Raw genomic sequence first — 23,422 nt, 5'->3', positions numbered from 1 at the left:
TTAAAAAATAAACTTTATTAGAGTATAGGTGACTTACAATGTTGTGTTAGTTTCAGGTGTACAGCAAAGTGAATCAGCTGTACATAGACATATATCCATGCTTTTTCAGATTCTTTCCCCTGTAGGCTATCACAGAGTATCGAATAGATTTCCTTGTGCTATACAATAGATCCTTGTTACTTATCGACATTACATTCCTTTTTTATTGTCTGCCTCCTTCCAACATGTGAGCTTCACAAAGGCAAGGATCCTTGTTTTGTTCCTGATCTGTCCCAAGCACTTTAAAAAGAATCTGGCATACAGTATGTGCTCATTAAATTTTAATGACTTTTTCCATCCTAAAGCAAATAGGCAAATTATAGTAGAGCCTTTGTTTTTAGTCTTTCTTGCTTCTGTTCATCAGACCAGTGAATTTTGTCTTTCCCCATTTCACACATGAAAGTCTATATATTGGTAGGCAGTGAAAAGATTCTCCCCATGTTTGCCAGCTTGGGCTATCCTATGTATTTGGACCTGATCTTCACAGGATAATTAGGCTATATTCTATAGCCCCTGAGTGTATTGCAGCAACAAAATAATTGCAAAAGTTCATCATTTTTATGTCAAACTCTTTATCTGTGCTGAGTCTGTGCAGTCTGGAACGCTTCTGTACCATCTTTGATATATCCCTCAAAGTAAAATTTCCCATTAGCATTGCCTACCAATTTATTGTATGGGCCAAAATAAAAGGTTGTGTTCTTGGAAAGGGGACATGCTGTAATTCAACCTCTTTGTGGAGGACTCTTTTTTTTTAAATGTATTTTTGTCTTTTTAGGGCTGCACCTACAGCATATGGAAGTTCCCGGGCTAGGGGTTGAATCAGAGCTGTAGATGCCGACGTACGCCACAGCCACAGCAACACTGGGTCTGAGCTGCGTCTGTGACCTATACCACAACCTGCGGCAATGCTGGATCCTTAACCCACTGAGAGAGGCCAGGGACTGAACCCATATCCTCATGGATGCTAGTTGGGTTCATTACCACTGAGCCACAACAGGAACTCCTTATGGAGGACTTTCTATTTTGCACTCCAGATTTATTTGTCATCTACCCCATCTATTTGCTCTTTGGTGTCTTTGCCTCATTGCCTTAGCCTTTCCAGTGGTCAAGACAATAACTCGCCACTTAGCCTGCATCCTCTCTGTTCTCACCCCATCTGCTTCCTCCCCACTCTGCACGCTCACCTACCTACTCCATCCCCAAGCTGCTCCCTTTTTCCTCCTCAGGCAGCTCCTTTGTAACCAGCAATTGTATAAGATGGAAAGCTGAGTTATGCAATAAAATATATGATGAAAATATATTAAATTTGAATATGTGGTTAAATGGAGCATTTCCGAAAATAAAGCTTCCTTCTCTGAAAGAAATAATCATAATTTAGGATGTGATTTGACTGCTGCACAAATGCTCACATAAAATGGATATCCAAATACACCCTGCTGTTGTCTGTCAAGGATAAAGGATTTCAAGGGCGGTTTTTTCCCACTGGAGGTTAGTAATTGAGCCATATGGTTTATAGATTATTGAATCCAGTGTTAGAGGATCTGAAAAAATGATTTTGGCCCAATAAGGAGTAATCAAGCAGTAAGATACTTTCACATCCAGTGTCCACTAAGGATAGCTTATGTGAAAGAACCAAACATAAAACCTATGATTAGTTTTCTCATCCTCAGAGATCAGGAATATCATGCCAAGTATTCCAAAGGTATGAAAATCTGAAAGTTTTTAAGGGAACTTCGATTCAAGTTTCCAGGGGCTTGCAACTAAAATTGTTCAATGAAATTCAGTAAATGTTTTCTTTTAAAAGTTCCAAAAAATTCTCTTATGCTGGTGACTAGAGTTATGGGAGAGATGGGGAGAGACAGACAGAGGAAGAAGGAGAGGCTGAGAGGAAAAGAAAGAAAGAAGACTGTAGAAGTTCAGGATGCAGCTTTGTTGTTTTGTTTTGTTTCTTTTTATGACTGCACCTTCAGCGTATGGAAGTTCCCGGGCTAGGGGTTAAATCAGAGCTACAGCTGCCAGCTGACACCACAGCCACAGCAATGCCAGATCCAAGCTGCATCTGTGACTCACACTGCAGCTTGCAGCAGCACCAAATCCTTAACCGTTGAGCAAGGCCAGGGATTGAACCTACATCCTCACAGACACTATGTTGGGCTCTTAACTCACTGAAACACAACGGGAACTCCCCAGGATGTACCTCTGGAGCTGAGAGTGAGGGTTCCAGAACCAGCACTAAGGGCCTGCATAGCCAGGGAAAGTTCCCTTACAGACCAAGCATCTTTCTCATAAGAAAAGGGAGGTGATGAGAGTGCTTGCCTCCAAGGGTTGTTGTAAGCATTCAGTGACCCTAGCTAATATACAGACAGGGCTTAGAACAATGCATGGCATGCATGAGTTCACTATAAATGTTAGCTAATGTTATTATAATTGAGATTTTTAAAGCCACACTTTAGCTTTCTTTCTAGGAATGTAGTCGTAGTGGTATTATATATGTAAGGAGTTGTTAAGTCAGGGTGAGGGTCAGGGGTTGAATGAAGTCATTTCTAAGGCTGCCAAGGTTGAGGCTATAAACATAACCCAGAACAACCCCTGGCATCCACTTCACCTCTAAGAGGAAACCAGAAACCCAAATCATGTGGCAAATGAAACACAGCCCAGCCTTAGTGAAAGGCCCAGTGGGAGCTGAGAAGGGTATAACTGGTGAGCCTAGAGGCTTCATTGCAAACAGGAGCCCTGAATCAAGTGCACACGACCAAACATGTACAACATTAGAGGCAAGAAAAGGGGAGATGTAGGAGACATGTGTCAAGAAGGTCTAGGAACCCCAGACCCTAACAGCAACTCAACGCATACCAGCATCCCTAGTGTGAGAAGAGAGAACCCCACCCAGAGACCTAGTAACACAGGTGGGACTCTAATTCCCTACAAAAATGAGAGCAAGCCCAGAAAAATGGGAACATTTCATTGACCAGAGATAAAGAGAGATAGACCCTTGGGTTCTTACTCACTTGGAGGCCTGACTCTCCATTGGCCCAAATGCTGATGGGGTGGGTCTACAATCAACTTTCATTATTAAAAGTAGCTGGAGCAGTTTGAAACAGACAAAGTTACCGGAGACTAATTACACGATCATATACATTTACATTTGAAAGACATTTCTCAATGTAAGACTTCACCTTGATTGGAAATTTTGGCCAGAAAAGTGTGAAAGTTAAATGGGCTATTCAGTATAGACTCAACATTCAAACTTCTGTAATATAAAATTACATTTACCTTTGGTTACAATTAGTTTTTAAGATTTGCTTAAGCCAATGATCAGATGAATCCAGAGGTTGACAATATATCCCCTGTGGGCCACATCCAGCCTGTCATTTGTTTTTGTATATTCAGTTTTGTTGGCATATAGGTACCTCCATGTGTTTACATGTTATTTGTGGCTGCTTTGGGGCTATAAAGGCAGAGTTGAAGAGTTGCCATAGAAATCATAGAGCCAGCAAAACCCTTTATGAAAAAAAATGTACCATTCTCTGAAAGAGTCAATGGAGGAATAAATGGGAACACAGCCAGACAAATTGTGTTTATTTCTATTAACGATTTTAAGAGTTCATTTATTCATTTGTGAATATTTAATGAGCATCTAGAATGCTCCATAGTACTTCCTGCATCCTGGGAACAAAGCAATGGTGAAAACTGAGTGCTTACCCTGAAGAAGCTTATATTTTAGTGGAGAGAAACAGACCAAAATAAGCACACAATATGGCATTAAGATAACATTAATCAATATCAAAGGCAAAGGTATGGTAGAGGTATGCTATTTTCTGCAGGATGGTGGGAGAAAGACTTTGGTGGTGTGACATTTGAGCAGAGACCCCTACTCTCCAAAATTAAGGAAATAAGCCTTGCTTTCAGACAAGAGTATTCCTGACAGAAGTAATAAAGATGAAAAAATATTTGAGATACGTAAAGAGATGAAATCATGCTTGGGATGTTTATTGGAAGGAAAGCAAGAAGGTCAGTGGTGTGTTGTAGAATGAGCAATGGTAAATAGGAAACGAGGATGCATTTAGCAAGATGGCAGATGCCAGATCTGATCAAGCCTTTGGATTTCACTCTGTGAAAGGGAATACCATTGAAAGTTTACTTCAAAGAAGTGAAGTCATCTGACTTGGGTTTAGGAGCAATCATTCTGGTTGTGGTAGGTAGTATAAGAGGAAAACGGAGAAGCCAGGAAAGCAGCTAGAAGGCTTTCATCGTCAGCCTCCATTAGATTTGGCTGCAAAAACAAGAAGCTCCAGAACCTCACTGGTTTCAAACCACACAAGTTTATTTATTGCTCAGATTAGATGTTGGCTGTTGCTCTGGTCAATACTGTCTGCCATCCATATAGAAAGAAGACCCCAATCTGTGATATCACTGGGCTTATGGCAGTGGGAAAAGAGAAATGGCAGAACCCCAAGGTGGCTCTTGAAGACTCTGCCCAACAGCAGCACATATCGTTTTCACATGCATTTCATCAACCAAAACAAAACCCATGGCCGTGCCTATTGTCGACAGACCTCGCAGGAAGGGGATAGTGAATATGTGGGAATGACAACAAAATCTATGACAGCAGTTATTGCAAAGGCTTTTGGATCAGGATGATAGAGGTGGATGTACTGAGATGCGGTAATATTCTGATATATCTTTGACAGGATTGTGGAGGAATAGAAAAATGTAAGAGAAAGAGGGATCAAGAATGGCTTTCATCTATTTTATCTGCAGCTAATAAAACAAGGCCAAATTGGGAAATAAAACCAAATCTAGCCCCTGCCCTCCCCCACCCCACCAGGTACCACTTACTTCCTTTGTGATACCTAGTCACAATTCTTTTGAGGGCTTTGAACTTGGGTAGTTAAGGTCATTAGCTGCATGGGAGTTACTGCCACAGTTAAGAACCTAAATTCTAGAGTTAGATAAACTTGCCCAGGGTTTCTTGGTCTTTCCTGTCTGTGATGTTGGGCAAATTGCTTAATATATCTGAGTTTCCATTTATCACCTTACAGATGATTGGTGATGTTTCATTATGGAATGTTTATAGCATGAGATAGAGTATGTATCTGGAACATAATAAGTGCTCATTTGATGGTAGCTCTTGTATGAATTAGAGTCTCAGGGGAATGGTTTAGGGTGAATGGAGAAAGAGACATCAGCAAGGTAAGTAACTTTAGCTGATTTGAGACTATCTGTCCACCGTGAGCTAGGACCTCCTCTCCCTGCATCCCCACAACAGATTTGTAGAATGGGGCTTATCCCTCCCAATTTACAGGCCAGCAAACCAATGCACAGAGGCATAAAGTGATTTTTCCCCAGGTCACACAGCTTGTAAGGCTGAGAAGAATTCAAATACAAACCTGTTTGAATCCAAATCCTATACTCAAGTAAATCAAATACAGAATTTAAATTCTGGGTGCTGCTTGTTATTTATAGGGCACTTGTTTTTGATGGTATCAACTATCATAAAAGTTTAATTGCTAATGTATGAAAAGCAATCTGTGAATTCACTTCTAAGAAACAGTAAGGGATTCTTTTGCTCCATGCAGGCAAATCCTTCCTAGAGGATATATGCAAATGTAGTACAGAATTAGAAAGCCTTATTTTTACTCCGGGGCCCTGGAAATAGCTTTCTGGCATGGATATAAAGAAAGCTATGAATGTTTAAGGAAGGTAGAGAAGGTTGTAGAAAAGGCTTAGGCATAAGGAATGAGAGTGAAAATGCCTACTAGAAATAAATGCAGGAGTTCCTGTTGTGGCTCAGTGGTAATGAACCTGATCAGTAACCATGAGGATGTGGTTCCATCCCTGGCCTCGCTCAGTGGGTTGAAGATCTGGCTTGCAGTGAGCTTGGTGTAGGTCGCAGACGTGGCTTGGATCCTGCGTGGCATAGGCTGTGGTGTAGGCTGGCAGCTGCAGCTCCTGATTCGACCCCTAGCCTAGGAGCTTCCATATGCCACATGTGTGGCCCTAAAAACTAAACAAACAAACAAACAAACAAAAAACCCCAAATTATAAGTAAATGGCAAAACTAAAAAAAGATTGAAACTACAATAGTATTGACAGTGATATAATTAAAAAGAAATGAGATCACCCTTTAATACCAGTTCAATAAGGAATATATTTTTAAAAATGCCCAAAGCTGGTGAATATGCATTGAAATCTGCATATATTACTCTAAGTAATCTAAGATGAAAAGTAACATGGAGGAACATGGGAGACTGTAAAAGTATTCCTATTCTTTAATCCTTTCCCTTCTGAGAATTCCTTCCTTGAAAATAATTCAAAATCTTAGGGAAAATGAAGGAAGAGGGTTTTGTAGAATTATTTGAATGATAGCTCCTAAAATATATCTGTCCAACAATTGGGTAATGGTTAAATCAATTATAATACTGCCACTCCCTAGAATGTTATACAGATATTAAAGCTATAACATATACATTTTTTAAAAAATATGGACTGCGGAATGATATACTGACACGTTACAGCAGGGATGAACCCTGAAAGCTGGCTTAAAAAGCCGCATATTGCATGATTCCATTTATTTGAAATATTTACAGGCGGCAAATCTCTGGAGACGGAAAGCAGAAAATTGGTTGCTTAGGTCTGAGGGGGTGGGGTGGGGTGGGAGGAATGGCAAGTGACTGCTAGTGAGAACATGGTTTTTTTGGGGGGTGATGAAAATGTCCCAATAGATTGGGGTGATGGTTGCACAACTCTGTGACTATTAGAAACCATTTATTGCATACTGTAAATGGATGAATTATATCTCAAAATAATGTTTAAAAAATATGAATATTCACTGTAATTAAAACTGAGTTATACCAGTACATGAAGAATGAGAAATAAATATATAAACAAATGCCAGCAGTGCTTTGATTCAAAGGGTGTATTTTGGGTGAAATATTGCCTTCTCTTGGTGTCCAAAATTTTTATAATGTGATTCAATTTCTTTTATTATTATAAAAAAGGAGATATAATTACCAGACAAGAACCATTCTCCTTCACAGCTGTGGCTCTGCTTCCACCCAAAGCATTTTACCTTGCTAAGTCAAGAGTAAGAAAATTTACAATCCAGCCGTCTGCCCAGTCCCCTCTAGCTGTATTTAAGTCCTTTGATACAATTCTATGAATGAAAAAGACAACCATGTTAGTGTAACCCCAAAGGAAAAAATAAATATTAAAATTCTGGTGCATTGAATATATCTGTTCTCTCTTGTAGGAAGTGATTGAAGCCATTGCTGAGTGTGCATTTAAGACGTCACCTTTTCCAATTCTGCTTTCATTTGAGAACCACGTGGATTCGTGAGTATTCAATAACGATGAATTGAATAGGGCATGCGAAATAACTGTTCATCAGGTTTAAGATTATTTGACATTATTAATGGTGTTCCTCAATTATGCTATACATTAAGTGGCATGTTTTCATCTGTATATGATGGAACTCATTCACTGAAATCTCATTAACATTAGAATGATCCGTTGGCCCTGTGGAATCTATCTTCATGCCATGGCAGGATGTCAAATGAAAGACTCCTCTATTGACAATGCTGAGAAACATTTCCTCATATAACACGTGTCTCTCTTTCAGTGGGCCATGTTTATAATCCTCTTCCTTTTTTTAGCTCCTTTTTTTGCATGCAAACATCTGTAGTTGGTTTTGCCACCCTAATATGGCCAGTTCTATACACACCAGAGTTGGGTGAAGGAAAGCTAAATAAATTAAATTTTATTCTGCCACTTTGCACATACACAGAACTCAGTCCACCACATACTCCTTTTTTCTTGTTTTCTTGGTTTTCTCTCTTTGTCAGTATTTGTAAGTAGTTTCCTATTTCAAAAGTAGCGCGTACTTTTTGCTGAAGCATACAAAGAAGAGGTCATTTTGATGTAACACTTACATTCGTTTCATGACAAAGGATCAGAACAAGACATGTCTACATTGGATACGTGGATATTAGCTGATCATATATTCAATTTATCATATTCAATTTAAAGAGCCTCAAAATGAAAGATTCTCAAGAAACTAAAATTCCAGTCCATGGAATTAACGTCAAGACTAGGTGGTAGTGGGAGTTCCCTGCTGGCTCAGTGGGTTAAGGATTCGGCATTGTCACAGTTGCAGCTGTGGCCCCTGCTGTGTTGCGAGGTCCATCCTTGGCCCAGGAACTTCCACCTGCCTCGGGGGCCGCCAAAAACAAAAAACAAAAACAAAAACAAAACCATGTAGTAGTGAACATCACTATTCAGAAGAGCATTTGGGAAGCCCCTTTCCTGTCATTTCAATGACCTTTTGAAAAAAGCCAGTTTTTCAACTAAAAAAGCCCACAACACCTGTCCTAATTTCACTTCAAGTTTCTTAGTTCCTTTTTATCCTCCTACCTATCAGAAATTGTTCCCAACACATGCTTTAATTCACTAATTCCTAGAGTATTTACTTAACCTTAAGAAACCAGTTTGGTTGTAACCAAATTTCAGCTTGAGGAATTTCAGAGTAATTAAATGTGATCATTTGTTAATGGATAAATGGAGAGAGACCTTATTTTGAAGTAACTAAATTATATTATCTGTATTTCTAGTTTGCCCAGAGGAAATCCATATTGCATTTAGCAGCATATGATTCTGGTTCATTAGAAAACAATTAGCTACTGAATATTGCAATCATTTGGCACATAGTTTTTCTAGCATTTCTGAGGGCCAATGGAAAAGAAAAAATTTATCCTGTTTCATTATAATTTCTAACTAAAGGGAGCACCTCTTCATTCGCTATATTTAGCACCTCATTTGCTGTGACAGCTCTGATATCACATGACTTTCCTCATCTCAGCCCATCCATTTGTAACTGGGCTCTAACAATGCCTTAGCACTTTTTTTTCAGGCACTATAATTCCTAGACTTGGTTAATGCATCATTTTGTTTTTGGAGAAATATCTCCAAATCTAGCACATTTATTTTCTTCAAGAAATGTTTCTATATAAATTAGACAAAATGGAGTTCCCTAGTGGCCAAGGGGTTAAGGACTCAGCATTGTCACTGCTATGGCTCAGGTTCAATCCCTGACCCAGGAACTTCTGCATGCCATGGCTGCAGACAAAAAGAAAAAATTAAATTAGGCAAAATGAAAAGCTCTGGTTTCATTCTTGATGGTCACACCTGCTACATTAAACTCTGCCATAAAGTAGCCAGAGGGGCATCAACAGCCACTCCCACAACAAACAATAACAACAGCTGATATTTATTGAATAATGTACTGAACAGCATCAGCTCATGTAACCCTCATCACAAATCCAGGTGCTCCTAAGTGTAAATATTATGATTATCCCTATTTTATACATGACGAAACAGAATCCTAAAGAGGAAGAGTAATTTGCCCAAAGCTGTGCTGCTAAAATGTAACAAAGCAGGGATTTGCATCTGGCTAGTGTGGCTTCAAAGCTCACCTGTTTAAAAAACACCATCCCCACCCCTAAGCAAAAGCCTCCTGAGCCTTCAAAACATAGAATTAGGACAACCAGAGCATCCCACAAGGCAAGTGCCTGCAAATGTTCACATTTGTGTGGCTTGTAACTCTTAACCACAGCATATTTTTTTTAGTCTTTAACACCATTCATTCAGAGAGCTAACCTGGGCATGAAAACTAAATCCACATTGGACACAAAATCAAAAAAAATATTGTTCCATGATACAGCCCTTCTGGTTTAAAAATGAGAAATTTAGCTATTAAAACTTCATTAATGGAGTTCCCTGGTTGGTGCAGCAGCTTAAGGGCTCCCGTTCCTCCCAAACCAACCACACTGGAAACAAGGAAGAAAGCCACTGGATTTTCTGGAGTTCCAATTGTGGTGAAGCAGAAATGAATCTGACTAGTAACCATGAGGTTGCGGGTTTGATCCCTAGCCTTGCTCAGTGGGTTAAGCATCCAGGTGAGCTGTGGTGTAGGTCGAAGACGTGGCTTGGATCCTGCGTTGCTATGGCTGTGGCATAGGCTGGCAGCCACAGCTCCAATTTGACCCCTAGCCTGGGAACCTCCATATGCCTCAGGCGCAGCATTAAAAAGCAAAAAGAGGAGTTCCCGTCGTGGCGCAGTGGTTAACGAATCCGACTAGGAACCATGAGGTTGCGGGTTTGGTCCCTGCCCTTGCTCAGTGGGTTAACGATCCAGCGTTGCCGTGAGCTGTGGTATAGGTTGCAGACGCGGCTTGGATCCCGCGTTGCTGTGGCTGTGGCGTAGGCCGGTGGCTACAGCTCCGATTCAACCCCTAGCCTGGGAACCTCCATATGCCGTGGGAGCGGCCCAAGAAATAGCAACAACAACAACAACAACAAAAAGACAAAAAAAAAAAGAAAGTCATTGGATTTTCTGGCTTTTTCTCCAAATATGTGAAGCCACCTATCCACAGACAACAAAGAGACATTGGCCATGAGCTGCTGGCAACTCATCCTTCTCCACCAGCTACATCAGAATCCCATAAAATACAGATTCCCAAGCTTCACTCCTACACCTGAATGTGAATTTCCAGAAATGAGACTTTGAAATGTCTTGTTTAAAGTTCCAGTTAGCTGATGGGCCACCTAATTTGTGAACTAGCATTTTCATTAAAGATCCTCCCCTGAGGAGTTCTCTTGTAGAGCAGTGGGTTAAGGATACGGCTTTGTCACTGCAGTGACTCTGGGGACAGGGCTCTGCCACCCACAACATTAACAGCCCAGGTGATTCTTAAGTGGAATCAGGTAAGATTTTGCTCCAGCAAAATCCTTGCCGGGGACTTAACAGGGGACCGAGGACTCTACCTGTCACTTGCTTAGGGACAACTGGAATATCACCATGAAATCCCTCTATTGGGATTCTAGTGAGAATATGGCTCCACTACAATTCCTGAAAGCAGCACATTAGGGGAAAACCTTTACTTTTTACCCAAAGCCTCTGTTCAAAGGAACCTGGGGCTCTCAAGTTCCAACACTTAAGAAAAGTGTTGTCTATGTAAGCACCTGATGACTTAGTTCATCCATCACAGGGGTTCTCAAACTTGACTGTGCATCAGAACCCTCCCAAGGGCCTTCTCAGGGGGCCTTGCATCTGCATTTCCTACCAGCTCCAGGCACTGTTGATGCTGCTTTTTGATGGACCACACTTGGAATAGTGAAGCTCAATGTAACAGCCTCGTTCTATGAAAATGAAACGGGAAGGTTGGCAATTTCTTTTGTGCAACCTGGAAGTGTAGGCCCAGCACAAATGGATTTGTCTCAGCTACAGATCCAGAGCCCGCTGGCTTGACAGAGCCCTGGGCCAGCTATCTTTTGACCTGTGGATGCCCACAGCTCCTCTGCCAAGTCAGTCACTTTTCTGCTTGCCCTTCCCACCCCCAACTATAACACATGATCCCTACACAACCACCCCCGGTGCTTTGCAGAATCAGTTCTCTGATTGGCAGGTTTTCCTCCCTCAATGATAGTTGGAAAAAAGCTGCAGGGTATTCTGAGGGCTGCATGAGCCACACAGTAAAATCTACAGGTTGAGAAAGGCATGATGAGAAGGTGGGAGGTTGTTATGTAGGGCTTTGCAAGTTCTTTGAATATCTCCCTTGTCTCTCCCTGCTGTTCCAAGAAAGCAGTGACCTTGGGCTCATATTTGAATCCCAGAAAACTCGTTTGACCCCCAAAATATATGATTTTAAAATAGGGGCTATAAAGACTGCTTTTCCCTGTGGACCACTGCAGTATGATTTGAACACCCAAAGCACCCCCTTTTCTAGGAACAAACAGTCCATGATTCAGATTTAACAGTCATGAAAGAAGGAATGGAAATAAGAATCACGTTCTGTAATTGATTTGAATTGTAGTTTTTTTAAAAAGGCTTTTTATCACTTATTTATTCTTACTACCACCCCAGTTCTACTAAAATGTATTCACATTGCAGCATGTAGAGACAACTGCTGGAAATCAAGTCTGACAGCTTGTAGATCAAAACCACAGTCCATAAAACCCGGTGGAATCGGATACCTTTACAATGATATTTAACATCCTGTAGAATGAGAACGGCTTTTTTAAAAGGTCAAGGGAAGCAGGAGTACGAAAGACTATGGACTCATATCAACCATGTTTATATGTGAATGTGCTCTCATCCATCTGGTCTACCTGGCTGCCTTGTAACGCCGGAATCATCTTACATTTCAAAGGCATTCGCATCTGTTACTTCACTTTATCTTCTCAGTATCTTCTGCCCCTTTCCAAGAACAGTTCTTTTCCTCCTCATTTTATAGGTCCTGAGAATTTGAGAGCCTGAAGCTCCACTAGGCAAACCCAGCAGCTCCAGTCTTTTCCCATTAGATCAGGTTCCCACTCAAACATCAACAGGCTGACACCACCTTTGCTTCCCTCTTGTGCATAAAAGGACTGCAGATACCCTTCCCCAAGGTGCCTGCTTCTCTCATCTTTCCTTCAGGGCCCCCTCCCAAGTGGACACACTTCTGTGCGTCAGCCCTTTCTCTTCTATATTTTGAGATTCTTGCTCTCTCTGTCCACCTCCCTCTCTCCCTCTCCTCTCTTCCCTCGACTCCTTGCAAACACTTCTTTGAGACACACACAGCTCTGTCCCTTAGACAAATTTCACCAAAGAGTTCACGGAGTCCTGAATAAGCTCCTCCGCCCCCGCCCCAGTCTCTGGCATTTGACTGGCAATCAGGAAATTAAACAACAAAAGAGACCGAGTCTCTAACTGGGACATTCAAGCATCCAGTGACAGGCAGGTGACTGGCTGTCTTCTCCACCTGTGTCCCTGCAACTCGACTTTGGCAAACGCCCTACCCCCACCTGTGTGTGACATTCAAATCCAGAATGGTGACCAGGGATTTAGATGATGAAAACAGTCCTGAAGGGTAGGAGGAAGAAATGACCTCTCTCTGTCATTGATAACACAAAGTAAACCTGCCGGCCCCTTAGCATAACCCCCTTGCGGGCTCTCTTTCCTTCTCTGTCCCCTCAGCCCGAAGCAGCAGGCCAAGATGGCGGAGTACTGCCGGCTGATCTTCGGGGACGCCCTTCTCATGGAGCCGCTGGAAAAGTACCCAGTAAGCAGTTTTGACGTGCATCTAGAGAGACACACACATTCTTTATGATCGGATTAGGAAGAGACTTCCTGACATCCTTTGCATGTTTATGTTCCTTGGTGTGACTCTTGCCGTTGACAGTGAGCCTCAGACTCAGGGAGGCAGGCAGCGAGCCCTCCCCACAGCCTGAGGGTGGAAGACCTGCATGCAGCCTCTTCCTCCGCCCACAGCCTTCTCCCCTCCCTGGCTGCCAGGTGCCAGCCCGCCAGCGCCAGCCCATCAGAACTGCAGAATTCCCACAATCACAAGCAGCCGGCAGTGGGCGTCCCAGGGGACTGGCTCTGATCACCTCTCAGGGAACCTCATCACACCCCCTTGAAAGAAATGGGTCAGCAAAATGGGACACTGCAGGTGGCAAAGTGATATTCTGGCCTCTCCCTGCCGGCCACCCCTCACTCCCCCGCATGCGCCCAGCAGAACCCAAGTCTCCTAGTGCTGTGCTCACATCCCTGCTTTAAGAAGGAAAGCAGCAGAAGGAGCGTCAGGAAGCCTCTTCCCTCTCCAACCCTTTCCCCAATCTCCACACATCCTTGAGTGATCTCATATCAGTCCCCCACTGGTTGCAAGGGAAGAATAAAGGACCAGCTCACAGGAGTTCATAGACTTTCCAAAAATAACCCATCCTGGAACTTACACACATCTTTCTGATACAATATCTAATAACCCTCCGTGAGAAATTGATTTTCTCATTAGATGTCCAAGCTGGACACACTAGAAAGAAGGTTTGCAAAGAGTTTGAATCCCGGGGTGACCAGGAACTCTGAAGACGGCAGGTCCATTTCTGTGGATGCCAAGAAGATGGGCCACTTAACGACCTCCTGCCAAAAGGGGGATTTTGCTAGTTTTCAACTGCATATGAAAAGCTGATTCTCAGGGCCTGCCTATCCTGTCTTCCTGGCAGACACTACCCTTTACCTGGCTTCCAGCCTTTGAAAGTCCAAGCCAAGGCCTTCCTATCTGTCCTAAGTCAGGATGGTTGGATTCATAGGGTCCATCAGAAAACTCATGAAATTTTGGATTATCCTGCCAAATCTCTCAGTACATTTCGGTGGTCTTACTCATGTCGATTTCTTGTGGAAAAAATAAAAAGTACAGTTACTAAAATATACCTTTCACAGGAAAAAAGAAACAGCCCCCATTCTTGGAAGAGCTTAACGAACTATGTTGAATATAGTAAAGAATAACCTAAAAGCTCTTGGTACTTAATCCAGTCCTGGGGGGTTGGGAGGAAGTCTCAAGGGAAGGGGCGGCAATTTTTAAGGATGTGCTTTTCTCTCTTTTAGCTGGAATCTGGAGTTCCTCTCCCAAGCCCTATGGATTTAATGTACAAAATTTTGGTGAAAAATAAGAAGAAATCACACAAGTCGTCAGAAGGAAGTGGCAAAAAGAAGCTCTCAGAACAAGCCTCCAACACGTACAGTGACTCCTCCAGTGTATTTGAACCCTCGTCCCCAGGAGCAGGTGAGGTTCTCAATCCCTTGTTATGTGCAGGTTAAGAATTGCTGCTCTGAAATCAGCTTAGAAGGACTTTTAACATTTCTACTTGGGCACAGCTTTAAAGTGTGTTAGTTTTCTATTTCTGCAACAGACTCGATGGCTTAAAACTACACACATGGGAGTTCCTCTTGTGGCTTAGTGGATTAAGAACCTGATTTAGTGTCCATGAGGATGCAGGTTTAATCCCTGGCCTCCCTCAATTAGTTAAGGATCTGGCATTGCCGTGAGCTGTGGTGTAGGTCGCAGATATGGCTCAGATCCCACGTTCCTGTGGCTGTGGCATAGGCCAGCAGCTGCAGTTCTGATTCAACCCCCAGCCTGGGAACTTCTGAATGCTGCAGGTGCGGCCATAAAAAGAAAAAAGAAAAAAAATACACATATTAGCCCCTCAGTTCTGTAGGACAAAAGGCCCACATGTCCTCACTGGGCTAAATTCCACTTGTCAACAGGGTTGCTTTATTTTCCAGAGGCTCTGAGGAATCCTATTCCTTGTTTTCCAGATTATAGAGGCCACCCACATTTATTGGTTCATGGCCCCATTCCTTCAGGTTCAAAGCCAGCCCATCTCACTTCTGTCCTCATATCTCCCTGGGACCACAGCTGGGAAAGGTCCTCTGCTTTTAAGAACTCATATCATTACATTGGACCCATCTGGATAATCCAGGATAATCTCCCCCATCCCAAGGTCCTTAACTTAATCTCATCTATGAAGTTCCCTGGCTGTGTGTTCACAGGACACAGGAGATACTCACAGGACATGGGCGTCTGGGGGAGGCCATGATTCTGGTTCCCACATAAGCCAAGTAATCTTTGGAGTGACCTCATGATTTTAAACTTCTCAAGGGCAACAATCCCTTGACATTAACTCGAGATTTGGACAGATGTTCACCCAATGCATTTTCACTGATGATATGCTAAAGAGGTTTGGGCCATTCAACTTATCCATACTCTGCAGAGCTCTTTTAAAATGTGAAATAGTAAAGTGACTTGAGTTATCTATCAATACCACTAGGTGAGGCTTGGTACCATTAATTTTCATTTTAGATTTAAGTTAAAATAGATGTTCATGGAGTTCCCATTATGGCTCAATGGGATAAGAACCTGACACAGTGTCTGTGACGATATAGGTTCAATCCCTGGCCTCACTCAGTGGATTAAGGATTGGCATTGCTGTGCGCTTCGGCCTAGGCTGCAGATGCGGCTCAGATCCAGTGTTGCTGTGGCTGTGGCATAGGCCTCAGCTGCAGCTCCAATTTGACCCCTAGCCTGGGAACTTCCATATGCCTCAGGTACAGACCAGGAAGAGGGGAGGGAGGGAGGAAAGGAAGGAAGGGAGGGAGGAAGGGAGAAAGAAAGGTGCTTATGACTGATGAGAAAAAAATTCAAAAGTGATCACCTATTTTAATTATTTTTCATTTAGTCTCAGTTCTTTTCCAACTCTAATCAAAATCTTGGCAATCTACAATGTGCCATAAGAAGATCTCTGATTGGAGGCTAAACAAGTGAAGGAAACTTTAAGCTTGAATGTAGGAAGTTCTTCAATTAAAAAGTTTAGCTGAGGAGTTCCCAGCTAAATTTGTGGCGCATTGGTTAACGAATCCAACTAGGAATCATGAGGTTGCGGGTTCGGTCCCTGCCCTTGCGCAGTGGGTTAACAATCCGGCGTTGCCGTGAGCTGTGGTGTAGGTTGCAGATGCGGCTCGGATCCCGTGTTGCTGTGGCTCTGGTGTAGGCCAGTGGCTGCAGTTCCGATTCGACCCCTAGCCTGGGAACCTCCATGTGCCGCGGGAGCGGCCCAAAGAAATAGCAAAAAGACAAAAAAAAAAAAAAAAAGTTTAGCTGACATTGGAACAATCCCTTTGGAAAACTGTTTGGCGTCATCTGCAAAAACTAAGCTGAACACATACCTATGAACCCCTGGGCCCCAGAGAATTCCATCCCTAGATGTACCCCCATGAGAAATGCATATAGCTGTTCACCAGGAGATGTGTACAGGAATTGCTTAAAGCAACACTGTTCAGACTAGCCCATGAAGAGATAAGTAAATCATGGTATAATCATGCCACAGAATAATAAGCAGCAATAATGATCTACAATTGCACACAGCAGTATGGACAAATCCCAGAAACACAATGTTGAGTAAAAGAAGTCAAATGCAAAATGAAACAAAACAACACAAAACAACAACAGCAACAGAAAGTATCCACTCTATGCTTCTATTTATATAAAGTCCAAAAACATGCAGAACTAACCTGGACCATTGGAGGTCAGAAGATGGTTACCCTTGGTGAAGAATGACTAGAAACCCAAGGAGATTTCTGGACACTGGTTATGTTTTGTTTCTTGTCCTGGGTACTGTTTCCTAAGGTCTGTGTGATCTGTTTATGGGCTGTACACGTATGGTATGTGTACTTCTTTGTATACCAATCATATGTAAAAAGATTTAAAAGTAATTTTTAAAAATTGAAATATAAACTCTAGGACAATCAGGGAAAAAAAAAAAAAGATTGGCCAAGACTCTATCTTTTCTTCCATGTTTCCACCTCAACTGCCAATTACTTTTATTGTTTAGATTAAAATCCTCATCAACAGATGTTTTATAATTCCTTGAAAGGTTTTTTAGGTTTTGGGGGTTTTTTGGGTTTGTTTTGTTTTGTTTTTTGGTAGTTTTTGACTGGGTGTTTCAAACATTATTACGCAATTCTGATTCTTTTTTCAAAAATAACTTTTGTTCCCAGTAAGCATGTTCTTTTTGCAGTTTTGGAATGAATGTCACTAACAGGCCACCTCTTTCTCAGGATGATCCTGTCTCTTGAATGCTAGTGAGGGAAACGTGCCTTCCTTTGCATGTGGGAGCTTGTTGTTTTACCATCTGCCTTTCCCAGTCCCCTCCCTTTTATTAACTGGATACATAACACAAATAACGATTTTTACAGGCAGTGAACATTGTTGCTTAATTCAGAGAAAGAGCAAGCAATCTGTTAGTAATTGGGTAGATTTCCTAAGCTAGCTCCCGAACTCGCTTGTGCAATCTTTATTTTGATGGAAAGTTTTGAGCATTTTAATATGTAGGTATGCCCCTGAATAAAGAGCACTGCTCATTTACCATTTGCATCGGGAACAAATGTAACTTAGACGTTTTCAGCATCAGGAACACATGTAACTTAGATGTTTTCAGCATCGGAAACCCATGTAACTTGAAACATATGAAATGTTTCGTATATCAAAGCTCATCTATCACAGCCCCTGTTGGCCACATCCTCCCCCAAAATCTAGCTCTTTGCCTGTACCCTTGTCAAAGAACTGGAATATAGTAAATTTTTATTGTTCAAAAAGATTCCTCCAAGTTCCCTCTAAAAATGTATAAGGGAGAAATCAGTTTCCTGCTCATAGAGTAAAAGAAGATAAATTCTTTCTTTCCCACATATGTCAGAGAATGGCAGGATTATTTGAAATGACTGCTGGGTTGCTGTGACCTATGAAGCACTGTTCTGCCAAACACCTTCCTAAATTACTCAATCAAAAGAATCCTCCTTCTAATTAAAAAAAAAAAAAAAAAGTTACAAAAACTCGAGGCAATAAACTTGATTATAAAAACTTTTTAACCTCTTAAAAGAATGTGTCTCTGATAGAATATGTTTTCTAGTCAAAGTAGAATTGATTCATCTTATCAACTAACAGTATCAGCATCATAAAGTAGTTAGTTACATGTGGCTTCCCTTTAATAAACAAGCTGTAAATTATAAGCTGTGTTGGTTCTAGACATCTTTTCCCTCTAAAGATTATTTCATGAATACTTTGCTCGCTGCTATCATTCAGTAATCGATTGAACTTTGTCAGCCAAATGAAAACATTTATCAGCTTCTTGGAGGCAGTGCTGGGGGCAGTGTCATTTATAGAGATTGAGAAGCTGAGAGAAGGCAAAGAGGGGAGGTGCTAGCCCGTGGTAAATTGCCTCACTGTTGAGCCAATATTGCCATCTACTGGGCTTCTTATGCTATTGCACCAAGTGACCAAGTGGACCCTGAAAGAAGTCAAATCCAACAATTTAAAAGTATGCTTTATTTACTTTTTGACTTGAACATCTTGTTACATAATTGATATGACTGAGTCTGACTGAAGCCCAGAACTTGGAAGAACATAATGGGAATATTTAAGAACGTAATGGGAATATTTAATATCAATGGGAATATTTAAGCTAGTGGAGTCAGCCACCTAATCTTCAGAAGGAAAAACAATCTATTGAAATGACCATATATTGGCTAAATGTGAAGCTGCATTATATATGAATGAGGTAATTTCTATGCATAGTTATTTTAGGGTTCACCCATTTTATCCTACCCTTTTAAACAGAATATCACCATTTTTAAAGATATGTGCACTGTTTAGATGACAGTACCTCCATCAAATAAGCCTGTAGGCAAGTCACAGGATACAGTTGATACCTTACAGTTTTTGAGGAATCACCGGTGCTACTGTAGCACCTGTTCCTGTCCCAACTCTTGTCCCCTACCTTGACTTGTGTGAGGTCCTCTCTGGACTTGGAAAAGTAGCACCAAATGTCACTCAGTGCCAGCCAAGCACCACACAGAAAAATCGGGGCTGAGAAAAAGAAAGAGGGAAAAGTGGTAGTTTATCTGTTTTAGAATCATGGAGACCCTGAAATAAAATATACATGTACCAGAGATAGCTAACCATATATGATGCCATATATTTTTTAAAATATATAAATAAAAATGTTAACCCTCTTTGACAGAGTTGGGGAACTTCAAGTGGTATTCACAAATCAAATTTAGAAAAACAATCTAGATCCAAATTGTTGGTATAATTCTCAATCATAAATAACATTTAAATATCCCAAAGAATAATTTCAGAACAGTGAAAAGCCAACTTGCAAGGAAATCTGTGGTACATGTGCTTCAAACCTATAAATGTTTGTTTCATGACTGGTTATTAAAATTTGACAGGAGAAGCTGATACAGAGAGTGATGATGACGACGATGATGATGACTGTAAAAAGTCTTCCATGGATGAGGTAGGTTTCCAGGGCTTGATTTCTGGTCACAGACGCTTTCTGCTCACTTGCGTGACCAGGCTGAATTTAGTCCGTGGTCGCCTTCTGCCATCTAGTGGTGAAGAGGAAGCTGCCAACTTGGGTCACTAAAGGCACAAGCAGTGCATTAAGCAGAGTTCTCTGTGAGGAACAGTGTGCTGAGGCTGGCTTCCATCAAATGTCGTCTCTTGAGGGTGAATTCAAAATTTATGACCTCCAGCATCCCAATTCAATTTTTTAGGCAATTATATGGATTATTAAATGGACCAGAGTCCAGAGAAGTCATGAGGTTTGGAGAAACTGTCAGAAATACGACACGAATTCCATTGTTGTAATTTTGGAACCACTAGAGGCGCCTATTGACATAAGCTCAAGCTTCCCAAATAACTTCATCAGCTCAGAAATATTAATTACACGGAATCTAGAAGCAAATCGGGGAGAGGTGGACTGGAATTTAAAACTGTTTTAATAGCAGTCCTGTTCAAAAAGTTTATGCTGAATCTGCTTTCAAATATGTTGGAAAGTATCTGTCTCAGTATTTGTGTCTTTACAATTTAGTCAATAAGGCTACGTAACGAATAATAAGCTGTTCTTACATGATTTATTCCTCTTAGAATATGTACTCTAATTTTTTGATTAATTATGTTCCGCCATTATATTTTAATGTAATGTCCAGAAGGAAAACTGTACAAAGTAGTTTTTCCTGCGAATTATTTCAATTATGCATAACTTTTTACCAGTGATTCTTGATAATTTAAAACAACATTATTAATTTGATGGCAAATGGATATTTCTCAATTAGCATTTAGTCTAAATACCACTCAAGAAGTTTTCAAAAGAAACCTGTCTCCATGTATTATCTCTATTAAAAATGGAAGAAAATATTAGATCAGCCTATAGAGGTCTGTCCTTGCCAGTACTTCAATATTGGCTTTCTCCTTTAAAAATTTATCAAAGTGGTATATAATAGCTAATAAGAGCTAAAGTAACCTGAGGTTTTACTCTGTGCCAGGTATCATTCTGAACCTTTTCACATAAATCAACTTGTTTAATAATCACAGAAACCCTATATGCAACTGGGACTGGTTTTATCCTAATTTTATTTATTTTTTTGAACTTGTAAATAGCTTTATTCTGTAGGTGAGTATTTTCCCAAAGAGAAAAATACAAAATATATTTAAAAATATTGTTATTATAGTTGATTTACAATGTTCTGTCAATTTCTGGTGTATGGCAGAGTAACCCAGTTATACATATATATACATTATTTTTTTCACATTATCCTCCATCATATTCCATCACAAGTGATCAGTTATAGTTCCTTGGGCTATACAGCAGGATCTCATTGCATATCCACTCCAAATGCAATAGTTTGCATCTACTAAGCCCAAACTCCCAGTCCATCCCACTCCCTCCCTCTGCCTCTTCGCAACCACAAGTCTCTAATATATGGCACAAATGAACCTATCTACAGAAAAGAAACAAACTCATGGACATGGAGAACAGACTTATCCTAATTTTATAGGTGAGTAAACTGAGCAGTTTACTCAACCCAAGCAGAGCAGTTAGGTAACTTACCTGAAATTGCCCAGTTTCTAAGTGGTAGGCTTTGGATTTAAAATTAGACAATCTGGCTCGAGAACTTGAGCTACTGACCTACAGTGCATTGATAGGAGTCAGGAAGAAAAGGAGGGAGGAACATAGAGAAAAGCAGTTTTTCAAAAAAAAAAAAAAATGGAGTTCTTTTCTGGTGCAGTGGGTTAAGGATCCAACGTAGTCACTGCTGTGGCTTGGGTTGCTGCTGTGGTGAGGGTTTGATCCCTGGCACCTGGCCAGGGAACTTTAATATGCTGTGGGTGTGGCCAAAATTTTAAAAAAGAGAGAGGAAAAAAGGCATTTTTTTTGTTTGTCTACCCCAACCCACATCCACCTACAACCTTTCTTTAAATAATAATTTTAAATTCATCCAGTGGTCACCTACATACTCATTTTCTTATTTTTCAGTGAATTCTTGATACATTCACCTTAGACACTGTCTGCAGACTCCCTGCTGTGGCTAATGAGACACAGCTCAGGGCTTCTTAAACTCTGCTGTGCATTTAAATGACCTTGGTAAAATGCAGATTCTGATTCTGGAGGCCTGTGCAAGGGGCTTAGAGGCTGCCCCCCTCCCAAGCTCTCACGGTTGCGGGTGTGGGGTGCTGATGCTGCTGGTCCCAACCCCCCGCCTCCAGCCCTCAAGTGTACCTGGTGTTGTTTGCCTTCCTCCCACAATCAATTTTCTGTTGGCAGTAATTGTTTTCAGAAAAGGAGAGGTGGTTTTTGGCTCTTGTGGGTCATTTGATCATTGCCCTGGGAAAACAGCCCTCAATAATATAAATGCTGGAGTTCCCATCATGGCTCAGTGGTAACGAAGCCGACTAGAATCCATGAGGATGCGGGTTCGATCCCTGGTCTCACTCAGTGGGTTAAGGATCCAGCGTTACCATGAGCTGTGTTGTAGGCTGCAGACGCGGCTTGGATCTGGTATTGCTGTGGCTGTGATGTGGGCCAGCGGCTACAGCTCCAGCTCAATCCCTAGCCTGGAACTTCAGCGTACCTTGGGTGTGGCCCTAAAAAAGTAAATAATAATAATAATATAAATGCTGACTTCAGGGATGTTATTTTTATCCCTGCTTCCAGGGAACTGCTGGGAGTGAGGCCATGGCCACAGAAGAAATGTCTAATCTGGTGAACTATATTCAGCCGGTCAAGTTTGAGTCATTCGAAATTTCAAAAAGTAAGTTTTCCTTGGAGAAAACCCCCTAGCATATAATGAGTATATTTTAAACATAGGGTAATTAGGCAAAAGAAGAATGTTACTCTTATTAGAACTCTTCTATGAAAGCTTGAATATGTGGGTGAGTTTACTATTTGGTTTTTATATAATCTAAGTAAATATATATGTAAATATATATATATAAATGTAAATATAAATGTAATATATATATATATATACTTATATTTATATAACCATGTGAGAAAGTATTCCACGATGTTCTCCCAAAATTCTTAATAGGGCTGCAAGCCATACATGGTTATCTAAAAGATATTAGACCGGAGTACAGCTAATTGAGGGTTTTAGATGTTTTTCATTTGTGACCACACAGAACACTCCATCAATTATGTAAGTTACAATGTTGAAATGAAATATCTAGCCATCCCCTAGAAAGGAAGCAGCCAGAGACATGATCAGCCCTGATAACTAGAAATAGAACTAAATAAACCAATTCACCCACATTCCATTTGTCCAGCCTGTGCTTTATATACTTAGCAGAATATATCATTAACTTCACATCAGTTGGTGTTTTCCTTTCATCCAACTCCCCATCCATTCTGTATTCAAAAAATACATTAATATATATATAATATAAATAAAGATACATACAATATATACACAAATATATATAATACATATATATATAAGCTTTTCTCCACCTAGAGAAAAGAGTCCTTTTATGAAATTGCTCTTTATATTTACATGAACTGTAAAGTGCTATCAGGTTAAGAGAATCCTTGCGGCATTTTTAGCTACTTTTATAACATATGCTCATAAAAGCTGAATTTTCACTTAAACACAGCAACCTTTTACAATGGAGAGTTTTATAGATATATCAAAGTCTCAGCCTCTACATAACACCCTTATGTAGCATCATAT

At 40.9% G+C, this 23,422-nt stretch overlaps 1 protein-coding gene across 2 annotated transcripts in view; it reads left to right on the top strand.

Annotated features, from left to right (window-relative positions):
- Positions 1-23,422, top strand: part of PLCB1 (phospholipase C beta 1) — a 731,149-nt gene that overhangs the window by 554,327 nt on the left and 153,400 nt on the right. For both annotated transcript variants that reach the window (XM_047771691.1, XM_047771692.1), the window contains exons 12-16: positions 7,292-7,374; positions 13,052-13,136; positions 14,459-14,636; positions 19,640-19,707; positions 22,408-22,504. In XM_047771691.1, the coding sequence (XP_047627647.1) occupies positions 7,292-7,374; positions 13,052-13,136; positions 14,459-14,636; positions 19,640-19,707; positions 22,408-22,504 (511 nt within the window). The remainder of the gene's footprint in view (positions 1-7,291; positions 7,375-13,051; positions 13,137-14,458; positions 14,637-19,639; positions 19,708-22,407; positions 22,505-23,422) is intronic.

The sequence above is a fragment of the Phacochoerus africanus genome, chromosome 3 (genome assembly GCF_016906955.1).
Source record: "Phacochoerus africanus isolate WHEZ1 chromosome 3, ROS_Pafr_v1, whole genome shotgun sequence".
NCBI lineage: Eukaryota > Metazoa > Chordata > Mammalia > Artiodactyla > Suidae > Phacochoerus > Phacochoerus africanus.
Note: the sequence above shows the minus strand (reverse complement) of the source record. Positions and strands in the feature narration are given on the sequence as shown.